The 12,868-nt window shown below is 41.0% G+C and overlaps 1 protein-coding gene across 1 annotated transcript in view; it reads right to left on the bottom strand.

The window, feature by feature from the left end:
• The window catches only part of ASPM (assembly factor for spindle microtubules), a 103,738-nt gene that overhangs the window by 24,477 nt on the left and 66,393 nt on the right, over positions 1-12,868 (bottom strand). The window contains exons 20-23 of the mRNA XM_077452766.1: positions 11,225-11,374; positions 9,677-9,868; positions 4,335-4,527; positions 2,279-2,433 (exon numbers count right to left, since the gene is read on the bottom strand). Of these exons, the coding sequence (XP_077308892.1) occupies positions 2,279-2,433; positions 4,335-4,527; positions 9,677-9,868; positions 11,225-11,374 (690 nt within the window). The remainder of the gene's footprint in view (positions 1-2,278; positions 2,434-4,334; positions 4,528-9,676; positions 9,869-11,224; positions 11,375-12,868) is intronic.

Raw genomic sequence — 12,868 nt, 5'->3', positions numbered from 1 at the left:
GAATGTATTACAAAAAAATAAATAAAAAAAATACAAATAAATAAAATAATAAACCCACCACATTGTGATGGAAAAAAAATAAAATTCTGAGTTGCAAAAAATAAAGTTGCACACATGCACATAAAATCCCCTCCCCCAAAAAATGTACACATGTACGAATATAAACGCATATTTTTGGGGCAGTTTTTGTGCTCGTTTGCCCTAAAATTCACTTCAGTGTATTTTTTTTTACTGAAATTTTGTATTTCTGAGACCTTTGCAAAAATATCGTGTGACATAAAAAATAAAACCATTATATTCTCTAGGATGTCTGCTATTTGGGGGCCCAAAATTATTTTCAGAACAGGTGTGCAAAAATTGCTCTGGTAGCGAAAAAGGTAAAAAAAAATAAAAATACTAATTTGGAAAGAAAAAAAAGTGCTTTTTTATTTTTTCATAGGAGCCTGCAAAGCATTGCCACCACAATCAGTGGTTTGCAAGTGCAATGCCAGGCTCCTGCAAATACTTCCTTCAGCTCAGTTGCAGAGATGGAGTGAATATCAATGGACTAAGTGTGCCGATTACCACACTTGTGTTCCATTGAGAACTACAAGTCGTATACTGCATTCATTTGCAGATTTCTGTAAATTGGGCTATGGGGGAATAACATGTTAAATATGGGTGTAACATGTTGCTAAAGGTGGAGTTTGTCTGTAACCGTTGCAGTCTCATACACACTGAGGGGGATGTTCTCAGATTTAAAGCGTTCGTTACCCCGACACTTCATATTACTGATATGTGCCTGCTGTAGTATTGTATTGCTTCCTTTGCGTGAAAGCCCTGGTGTCCCTGCCAGTTCCTCTGCTTTCCTATTCAAAACTGACCACACTGAGCAAGAGGAAGAAAAAACCCCCCACAAAACACCACGCGTAGGTCGGGTCTCTAGTTTAAAAAAGGAACAGATTGCTAGCAAAATAAAAAGACTCATCAACATGAGTAAAAATGCGAACGCAGATGCACAATGGGTGTGAGCGTGGCTACCCATTGTGCATCTGCGTTCGCATTTTTACTCATGTTGATGAGTCTTTTTATTTTGCTAGCAATCTGTTTGTTTTTAAACGTTATCTGTATCCTTGTGTGACTCGGTGGAGTAATTTTAAGCGCTTAAGTATTCGGTTGAAATAAATCCTGTTCAAACTATATTACACGATTTGGCGCATTTTGTTTTTTTATGGTGATACGTCGATTTGAGGCCTGCTGAGAGAATCCAAGCGGATTTGGAGATCACGTGACATCCGAACGATTGGGTCGTTTTCCGGCATCCTGTATCGAGACGTCTATGTGATTTGTGATCGAATATGCGCAGTTCGGCCTCCCTTAAACAAGGGGTCACTGGGGATCTGGTAAGCCTCCATTTATTAGTGGTATAGTGCTATAGAGGTGGGTGAAGGGTCCACGTGGTCAAGTATTGTTATTTTTGAACAAACAAGATTAGCTACCTCTGCTTCATATTCACATGGGACTTTATTTATATTATTTTGCTGCATCAATTTATTTATGATCATTTGGATTCAGTTCGTTTTTGATTCTATTGGACACTTGAGTTTCAGAAGCATCTTATATTAATGTTTTTTCACAATATTTGTATATTTGACTTCACAGTTTTTTTTGTTTTACATTTATTAGGCCACATTCATATTTAGTGGCCAAGCGCTGCACTTTATTTCTTTTGCTCTTCTACAATGATGAGACTTGTCCTGATGTGCACGGGAGCCGCCACGCCCGGCATATCGCCGTTGACAGCGGCGCGCTCAGTGCGCCTGCGCATCGCTGTCTATGGCGTATGCGCCGTAGACAGCGGTGTCTGTCTTTCAGTAATTATCTCCTAAACCGTGTAGGTTTAGGAGATATTTCTTGGACCTACAGGTAAGCCTTAATCTAGGCTTACCTGTAGGTCAAAGTGTGTTGTAAGGGTTTACAACCACTTTAAGCATATATACTATATAGGCACAAAAAGAGAAGAAGATCACATATTCATGCACCGTTTTCTTAGCACTGCACCACAATAGCGCCTTCGCTGCTGAGGATTTTTACTGGTCAGGTGTTACAGATTGTAAAAAAATTATTCTCTATATACGCAAAAGGTAAAAAGTCTTGTATGTAATAAAATGACACTTATGGCCTGGGTAAGCATAAAAACTATGTACGCAAAAAAAAAACCACACCATATAAAAAAACAAAACAAAACAACAGACACACAGCCAATTCATAAACACATCAGAACACCATAACTAAGTACCTTGGTCAGGTTGAGCAGAATCTGTATAGATAGCGTGATCACTTCCATGCAAGGGATACTCCGGTTACAGCTACGGATCAGAGTAAAAATGGTACTCACAGCTCCGCTCTGTGCCATTCTTTCACAGCAAACAGAAGACAGTCTGGTGGCAGCTTCTACAAGAGAAAGGGGACACATATGAGTCATCTGTGTACTGCAGACCAGGTACTTAATAGCAATGGGTTTACATTTCTATGTTCCCACAATAGATGTCCTCAAAAGAAAGACTGGAGAATAATAAAAAAAAAAAAAAAATAACACAACAACAACAACATTTGATTACATTTAACTCGAAAATTAGAGAAACATTGAGTGACCTTTCCTTCTGAAAATGCTAGCTGCCTGGCTGTCAAGCTGACACTCTAGCTTGAATCGTAACTGAGCCAGAAAGAGTGTGCATATAAGAACGTGACCCCAACATGCCACATAATTTTTTTGGGGGGGGGGGGAGCCGGCACCCTCACACTTCCTCCTGGCGTACCGCAGCACAGAGGGAGATCACCTCTCCCCCCTCCCTCTCAGAAAATCATCTGGGACACGTCACAGGTCCAAGATGATGTTGCGGCTTGTGCATGAGCAGTGGGTGCCTGGCTGTGAAGCCACAGCCAGGCACCCACAGTTATAATGCCTTGGCACAGAAGGGAGGGGGGAGACTAGTATCAAGGAACCTTTATCATAAAGCCCTTCTCAAACATCTCCTTAATGCTGCACAGAATCCCACCTCTTTGGAAACAGTCTGTGCCAAGGGTGGCCCAATGGTTCGTGAGAGTGAAGGACATTGAGCAAATGGAAGATCTGACCTCTGCTTTGCGAGATAGGTCAGAGGAACATAAAGTCCAGATGGTTCTACTGGGATCTCTTTCGCTTCTCTGAAGAGTTCTACCAATACACGTTAGAATCCACCATCTAGGGTCCCCACCGCCTGTTCAGTGCCATTGATCATGGCTCCCAGTGATGGGCATAGAAGCTTATATTTACCCTGTATTAGGCTGCAACTAGTGGAGTGAGCCAGACTGAGTGGCTCCCTTCGCTCACATGCATTTGTTTTGTATGGTTGGTGTGCTTGATGCGCTCGTCACATTCTGGTTGTCTTATTGTTTGTATCTGTGTCACATTTTTAAATAAAGAGCTCATCTTCAGCCATTGCCACGTTGGATGAAAGCGGTCCACCAGAAGAGCCGCTGGTGACGGCAAATAGTGTGTAGTCAGTGAGGAAACCAAGTCCACTGTTCCAGGAGGTGAGGAAAGACACTGTGGGACAAAAGGCAGCACACCCCAGGCGTGACATCACATCCTGCCCTGTGTCCCACAGTAACTTTCTTCATCTCCTGGAACAATGGACTGGATTTCCTCACTGTCTGCATGCTGTTTGGTGGATGGCTTCCATCCAACGTGGCAATGGCTGTAGATAAGCCCTTTGATTTTATATTTCTGAGAGTTTTCAATTGTTTTTTCATAATAAACCAATTGATGCTGCACTTACCTGGCACCCCGCTGTGTTCCTTTTTTTTAATTTCAGAGATCAGTAGGGAGCTCCACTTGAGAGCGAAACAGAAGTACAAACACTTCCTATGGGATTTTTATGAACTTCTTATGAAGGTTTAATGAACTACCTATGCTAGGGGGTGTAGAGGCCAATTCACGTGGATCGTGTATTAGCATTTGTTTACGCCACAATTTTAAATTGTTGCTTGTGCATAGATTCCTGGTAATAATGACAGCAGCGGGTTAAGCAAACATCTTGCTTGCACTAATAAACATATAATCCCAGAGGAAATAATCACATCGCCATTATTTCCTATAAAAAGTTGCACAGTAGTAAAGAAATTAGGTTACCTCCCCAATGTTGCCATGGTTACGAGGATGCCATCTAAAATGGGAGCAAAGATCCACCATGCAGCACATTTCAAAATTTTAGCTATAGTACTGCATTTACCCCAATTAACATAAAAACACTCTGCTCTACATTTTAAAAGCTTAGCTCTAAAGGGCTCACTTAGAGAAATAGATTTCTCACCAAGATGCTTCAGAGCTGCCAAGATGTAGGAGAAGTGCTTGTAGGAGAGCAGATAATTTAAAGCAACTGATGTTCTGTTACATAATTTATCTTCAGCTTTGTACTCCTCACTTAGTTTCCGCAGACGCTGACGTAAGGTTCTCATTTTTTTGGTTTCATTTGCTTTTCTCCACTGGTAACCTCTCCAAAGAGCCTATTGGAGAAAATGTGATAAGAAAAAAAAACAGCATGCATAAAAAACAAAGAAAACACAGAAAACTTTAAACTTCCAGTGGTAAATTAAGCTCAATTTATGAAGCCCTCTTTTTTTCTTTTTTTTTTATAAATAATGGCTGGTAAAATATCGGTCAATGTTATATTGCACCAGTAGAGGCAAATTACGGCTACCATCAAATCAGCCCCCCCCCCCAAAAGAAAAGAAGAGTATTCCACACTTCTGTGAAGTAAACCTTCAGGAAGGACAGCTCTTTAAGGGGATAATCGAGATGAATGGCCATACAGGCTCTTTGTAAAACATACTTGAACACGCATGTGTTGACAACCTCAAATACTGTATTGGTGGCTGGTTCATTGTTCATACCAGCCATCCTCAAAACCAGGGTTCCTCCAGAGGTTGCTAGGGGTTCCCATGGCTGCAGCGGATTGACCTCTCATTTGATGTGGTCTGCATCCAATGCCACTTGAAAAAGCAAGCAGCATGAAACCAATGAATCGGTTGAGCTCTCTCTGTGTGGCATTCCAACTACCACTGTAATGGGGGCATTCTTTCCACTTACCCTGAAGTGGCATGATTTTTGCGTAGATCTGAACATTTCAAGAGTTCTTTGGGGGTAAAAATGTTGAGAAACACTTCTGTGTACAGAAGCCTGTCTAAAGTCCAAAATTTTCTTTTTGTTTGTATAGACTAGGGAATAGTTGAAACCAATCATGTTATATTATTGCAGAGTTCTATAACCTGTGTGAGTTTCCTCCACTTCCCATTTCAGGAACATGACAGAAGTCAAAGAAAAAAGTACATTTATGACATGAATGACACTTATGATATAAACCTGAAGCTAACATTTTTTTGTTCCACTTTATATTTTTATGATGAATATAAGCCTCCACTTTTTAAAAGGAAAATGTATTTATGTGGTTATTTTTCCGATATATTGAATCGGGGTCTGCAAATACCCATTGAGTCAGTGACCCAAAAGGACAATTTAGGTTCAACACAGGTAGAGGTAAAGTCCGACCAGACCCCTGTGAGTGCAGGCAGGGACAGGGGAGCTTGTCCTAGCTCCAAGCTGCAGCAATATTAACCACTTCCCGACCAGCGCACGCCGATGTACGTTGACAGAATGGCACGGGCAGGCATACTGGCGTACAGGTACGTCCAATATTCAATGCCGCCCTGCCGTCGGGAGCGCGCCGCCGGCGGCGCGCTCCCGCGCTGGTCGGGATCCCCGTGAGTCTGGTCGCGGGACCCGCGGACTCGATCGCCGCGGGCATCCCCGCGATTGTCTCACGGAGCGGCCGAATGGAGGAAATGCCGTGTAAACAGCATTTCTCCATTCTGCCTAGCAACTAGTGACGCTGATCTCTGCTCCATGTGATTGGAGCAGAGATCAGTGTTCACTAAATGAAAGCCCAACCCCCCCACAGTTAGCAACACACCCCTAGGAACACTTAACCCCTACACTGCCACCCCATGGTTAACCCCTTCACTGCCAGTGTCATTTACACAGGAATCACTGCATTTATATAGCAGTGATTACTGTATAAATGACAATGGTCCCAAAAATGTGTCAAAAATGTCCGATGGGTCCCCCACAATGTCACAGTCACAATAAAAATTGCTGATCGCCGCCATTACTAGTAAAAAAAAAAATAAAAAAAAAATAAAAAAAAATTATTAATACAAATGCTATAAAACTATCCCTATTTTGTAAACGCTATAACTTTTGCGCAAACCAATCAATAATCGCTTATTGCGATTTTTTTTACCAAAAATATGTAGAAGAATACGTATCGGCCTAAACTGAGGGAAAATTTTTTTTTATTTTTGGGGGATATTTATTATAACAAAGAGTAAATAATGCGTTTTTTTCAAAACTGACACTCTATTTTTGTTTATAGCGCAAAAAATAAAAACCGCAGGGGTGATCAAATACCACCAAAAGAAAGCTCTATTTGTGGGGAAAAAAAAAAAGGACATCAATTTTGTTTGGGAGCCACGTCGCACGACCGCGCAATTGTCAGTTAAATCGAGGCAGTGCCGAATCGCAAAAAGTGGTCTGGTCTTTGACCAGCAAAATGGTCCGGTCTGCAAGTGGTTAAAAGGAAAAGATCCATATGCCGCACATCATGCAGCAGACCAATGTGTGTGAAGAGGAATGGCAGATTCAGCCCAGACTCCAGCCAGGCCACACTCCCCCACCCCACAAATGCATTTTTCTCCGCCCCTTGGAGCTTAATCAAGGGCATGATTAAGCTCCACGGGTGGGAGTGTGTCCTGGCTGGAGTCCGGGCTGAGGCTGCCATTCATCTTCCTTCATGTACATAGGTCTGCTTCATGATATGTACCCACTGAGTCATTCTCTGCAGCCATTACCTTTTATACCACCCCCCCCTCCCTTTAGAATGTAAGCTCTATGAGCAGGGCACTCCTGTACCTTTTGTATTGTACTGTAATTGTGTTGTCCCCCCCCTATACATTGTAAAGCGCTGCGTAAACTGTTGGCGCTATATAAATTGTGTATAATAATAATTAAAAAAAAATGTTTTTTAACATCTAGAATGGCTTGCTATTCCGTAGTTTTACTAGAATCAGCACTGTTTAAAACACTAGACATGTCAAGAGTTATAGCAATAGACAGGGTGATTTATATCCATTCAAGCAACGGCAGCGCACATAACCTCAAATTGAAGACGGGGTCAGAATTTGGTGTAAACATGAAAGCATGGATCCATCCTGCCTTGTATCACCGGTCCAGGTTGGTGGTGTAATGGTGTGAGGAATAATTTCTTGGCACCCGCTGGGCCCCTTAGTACCAACTGAGCATTGTTTAAATGCCACAGCCTACCGAGTATTGTTGCTAACCACGTCCATACCTTTATGACTACAGTGTACCCATCTTCTGATGGCTACTTCCAGCAGGATAATGTACCAAGTCATAAAGCTCAAATCATCTCACCACTGGTTTCTTGAACATTACAGTGGAGGTCACTGTACTCCAATGGCCTCCACAGTCACCAGATCTCAATCCAATAGAACACCTATGGGATGTGGTGGAACGGGAGATTTGTATCATGGCTGTTGCAGCTGTCAATATGGACCAAAACCTCGGAGGAACGTTTCCAACACTTTGTTGAATCTATGCCATGGAGAATTATTAAGGCAGTTCTGAAGGCCTTAATAATTCAAGTCCTAACCTTGTCCAACCTGGTACTAACAAGGGGTACATAATAAAGTAACGAAAAAAGGGAAAAAACTGCGCTACGGAATACAAATGGTATTGAACGGAAGCTGCAATTCAAATGTACACCAAGAATACACCAAACAGAAATAGAAAAAAGAAAGAACTGCGCTAACCACGAATACCCAAAGTGAGTAGGGTATGTATATGTGCCAGACCCACAATATGGGTCTTAGTATCTTAATGTCTCTGAGACCACCTCCAAAATATGGTGCAAACCATATACAAATAAGTGCAATTAAATACAAAAACAAACCATAAATACGTGTCAATGATGTGAATTCCCCAAACACAATATGAGTATATCAAACTCAGTGTATATACCCCTAAAAAATAAACAATAGAATATGAAAAAGTGTTTGCAATTTTTTACATAAATGAACTATCGAAAAAAAAAGATTGTATTTAGAGACACTCTATATAATGTCCATATAGTCATATATCAAAAAATACTAATAGAATGTCCATATAGTAAACGAACACCAGTGAAGTAAAACTTCAAGTGGAGTACAGCAGTGAGGAACAAACTTCAAACAGCTGAGTTATAAGTACACAAATTAAAAATCTTCTCCAAAGATGTAATGTGCTTTTCCCATCACCGAATGAGTGAATTGGCTCCTTACCAGATCCAAGCGACCCCCCGTTACAGAGGGTCACCACAGGCGACAATAGTCAAAAGGATATCCGGATAGCGATTCCTCCTGGACGACGTAAATTATTACGAAACGCGTAGGGCGGTGCGAACGTGTCGACATCACCCCAGTCGTGTTCGTTCTTTTTGGACCAGGAAGGACGGGTCGGTCTCTGCGTTGGCGTGCATCCGGCCGGTGCACGCTTCTGGTTTGAACCTGCTTTTAAAGTCTTTTATGTAAGTGTATACGTTCGTTTTTGCAAATTAAAGTCATTTGGTTTTACACTATCTGGAGCCTATGTTTTTCCCTATGTAATACCACGTTGAGTTGGGAGTGATATGTGGAATAACAGCCATAACCCTATCGCGTGAAAGATTCGGGATCGCCTGAGGAGGAATCGCTATCCGGATATCCTTTTGACTATTGTCGCCTGTGGTGACCCTCTGTAACGGGGGGTCGCTTGGATCTGGTAAGGAGCCAATTCACTCATTCGGTGATGGGAAAAGCACATTACATCTTTGGAGAAGATTTTTAATTTGTGTACTTATAACTCAGCTGTTTGAAGTTTGTTCCTCACTGCTGTACTCCACTTGAAGTTTTACTTCACTGGTGTTCGTTTACTATATGGACATTCTATTAGTATTTTTTGATATATGACTATATGGACATTATATAGAGTGTCTCTAAATACAATCTTTTTTTTCGATAGTTCATGTATGTAAAAAATTGCAAACACTTTTTCATATTCTATTGTTTATTTTTTAGGGGTATATACACTGAGTTTGATATACTCATATTGTGTTTGGGGAATTCACATCATTGACACGTATTTATGGTTTGTTTTTGTATTTAATTGCACTTATTTGTATATGGTTTGCACCATATTTTGGAGGTGGTCTCAGAGACATTAAGATACTAAGACCCATATTGTGGGTCTGGCACATATACATACATAATAAAGTGGCTGTGAGTGCATACCTGTATGAATCAAAGATCCTTTTTTTTTTTTTTTAAAAGGTTCCCCTCATCCCCATTTACAGTAGTTTGTGCAGTGTCCCCTGCTGATCTGAAACTAGGATAATTCATGGCAACATTTTAACAGTGATGGAATATTTCATACACAATTATCCATCCAATATTTAAAATACATCCTGTAAGACATGGAGTATCTTGTGTGCGATTTATGAATTCACCTATTATGTACACAGACATTATTGTGATATAAAACTGCAAGCAAATAAAGTAATGTTACCTGGAACTTGACAACCCCACAGGACACCTTTGCTTGTTGTTTGCGTTGAAGGAAAACCCTCACACACCTCTGGATTCTAACAGCTGCCTCATTCCTCCGGTGTAGCCAGGATCGCACCAAATGCTGCACACATACCAACTTCTCACGTGTGCAAAGAAACTTCCTGCGCTGTAACCTGGACCGATACCATCTCTGAAAATTAAATCACTTAATATTATCTAAGGGTTCATTTACATTTGCAGTTGGGGAGAGGGGCTGTGGGTGTCAAAAACAGGTGACTGAGTGAAGTTTTAATTGCCCTCCTTCCTTAAGCTGCAAAAGCAGCTGGGCCAGGGTGTACACATGCCGTGGCAAAATTAAATCCTCTGTTGCTTTTTGACTGGCAGTACCAGTTCTAAAACATGATCTATTCAAGTGAATGGGGCTACATTGGAACCATGTAGTGGTGTGGCATTTACAGGTTTAAAGCAGGCAGATATTTTTCAGAGATGCGGCTAGGTTAGCTGGATGTCTAAATGTAGCTGTGTGTGTGAGGAAAAGGAGAGACAATAAATGGCAAGGGTGCCAGTACATTGTTTACACTGATCACCAGTACAGCGATCACCAGCGCTCCAATGCAGCCTCATGAGCGAAGAAAAATAACTTATTTGCCAAATTTTATAACAAAAAAAACCACCACAAAAATGTTTTTAGTAAAAAGCCCAGCGGTGAATACCACCAAAAGAAAGATTGGAAAAAAAAAAAAAAAAAAAAAAAAGATAAAAATTTAATTTGTGTGCAATATTGCACAACTGTGCAGTTGCCATTCAAAAAAGGCTACCGAGTTAAGGGTCCTTTTAGTTTCCAAAAAATAAAAACACAACACCACGCAGGAAAACTAAATCCTTCCAGTGCTTCAATTTGTTTTATTTTTTTTTTGCAAAAAAAAAAAAAAAAAAAAAACATATGAAAATGTATTAACAGAAATAATTTCTTGCGTAAAAAACATATGTAAATATAACAGAACTTTGTTAGTTTAGTGATGCATTCCGTTTTTGCAGACAGATGGATGCAAGAGCAGCGATTTCTATTAGAAATCAGAAACTAAATTTTCAGCATAACACCACTGTGGCCATACATTCAAGAGAATCAGATCTCAAACCTCCCATCTTTACGCAAAACAAAAAAATAAAAATAAATCACAGCTGCAGGCAACATCACACCAGGGATGCCAACCCAAGAGTAGGAGTGCTGGCTCAGCTCATAACTAATAGCATCAGAAGATCCAGATCACCACACATCCTGAAAATCACTTATTGGCTTAATGCCTGTTTTTTTTTTAAATCAGATTTTAAAAATAAAGGATTCCCTGGGTGAGCGGCTGCCTGGATCTTCTTTTCACTCTTGGTTTATCTACCTGAAGTAGAGGCAGCCCTAATGAATAGGCATGAATATCAGCATGACTTGTAAATAGTATTTCCAGCTATGACACTTGTTTTCATTAAGTCGAAAGCCAGTATGGTTCTCACAATTAAATATACAGGCAAAGGCTCTTTACACCAATCTTACCTGTATATAAATAACATGGCAAATTTGTTTCTGTGCTTTCTTAAGAGTAAGCTGAGCCCAGAACCATCTCTGAATTTTCACAGCGCACAGATGGTGATAAACAGCAGAAGCAAACCTTAGAAGCCGTCTTTCTGTGTTCCACTTGGCGATCTGAAAAGATGATACACATCTGGATCAGAAGAATATAAAACAATGTTCTCTAACAGAAAGCAAAAACATGGTTTCTGGGATCTACCATGTCAGGTACGTTAGGACTGTACTGGTCAGCCTTGCCCAGCACAGTCCATAGGCAAGATGAGGCAGAAAGGCTTGTTTCAGATCAGGCTAGTTCACACGCAGTACTTTATTTTCAGCGGAGCGTGACGTAATCTACCAGATCGTGGCCAATAGAACTTAAAGTGGTTGTAAACCCCTCAGTGCAACTTGTAGCTATAGGTAAGCTTATAATAAGGCTTACCTATAGGTACTGTAAATATCTCCTAAATGTGGGCTGTTTAGGAGATCTTTACCTTGTAGTGCGCCAATGTCATTGGCACATGTGCCGTGATGAAAAGGCCCTCTGTGCAGTTTTTTTCACTTGCAAGGGCAGTGACTACCGGCTCCGGCGCGGATGCACAGGAGTGATGTCACATGACTCCGGATAGTCAGAGCCAGAGTCCATGGCCCCGGAAGAAAGAGGGGAAAAAATGGATGAGGCCCACCAGCGGGGACGACTCAGGATTCGTTTGCAGGTAAGTGCCACACTTGTATACTAGCCCATTATGCTTTTACTTTGCAGGGGGAAAGAGGAAATAAAACCCATCAGGGTTTACTGCCTCTTTAATGAAAGGTTACGTTATAACATTTCATAAATTTCACACAAAAAAAAGTAAACAGTGCGATGCACAGTTTACAGCACATTGGTATCACTGTCATCACACCGCACGCTAGCAGCGCTTTCCAAAGTGTATCTAAATTCATAAGAAAACATATTGCAGCTTACCAGTCTTTAAATGTGGTGGCTGGATTCAGTTGCCATTTTTAGGCTTTTGTCCAATTTTTTTTTCACCTGGTGATCTGGCCAGTAACACCTATCTTACACCTGGTTTCTCTATCTATGCCCTATCTATGGAGAAGACCAGGGATGAGAATTTCTAGAACTGGGAAATGGGCAGCAAAAACCTGAATACATTTTTTAACTCTAATAAAATTAGACTTTTAGGGCCAGTTCACACTGTTGCGATGCTGGAACCCTGCAAATTCACTCGCATGTTTCCCGGTGGCAGTTCACACCGCCCTACGCGAACTGCTGGGAGTGTCAGGTGAAAGTTAATGACACCCCCAAATCAGTTCGCATATCGCAGTGCGATCTGCAAACGCGGACAGGAATTGGATCGCATGGATGTAAAAAACACCCATGCGATCAGATTCTGCTGCAAAATAAAGAAAAAAAAAAAAAAAAAAAAAAAAAAAAAAAGGTCCTGTGCGAGTTTTATGCAAAAATTCTGATCTTTATGGCTGAAATCGCATTGCACAGAGATTCACTGCAGTGCAAATAACATCCAATCTCTGACATCGCACCAGTGTGAACCGGCCCTTATTGCTATGTGCTGAACAGATTCTGGTTCCTTCTTGTGCTAGACACAGACAGAAATAGACTATTGA

Source organism: Lithobates pipiens, unplaced genomic scaffold (genome assembly GCF_037356315.1).
Source record: "Lithobates pipiens isolate NorthernLeopardFrog02 unplaced genomic scaffold, aLitPip1_a1.2 Scaffold_23, whole genome shotgun sequence".
In the NCBI taxonomy this organism is placed as follows: domain Eukaryota; kingdom Metazoa; phylum Chordata; class Amphibia; order Anura; family Ranidae; genus Lithobates; species Lithobates pipiens.
The sequence above is the reverse complement of the archived record's forward strand: the minus strand, read 5'-3'. Positions and strand labels throughout refer to the sequence as shown.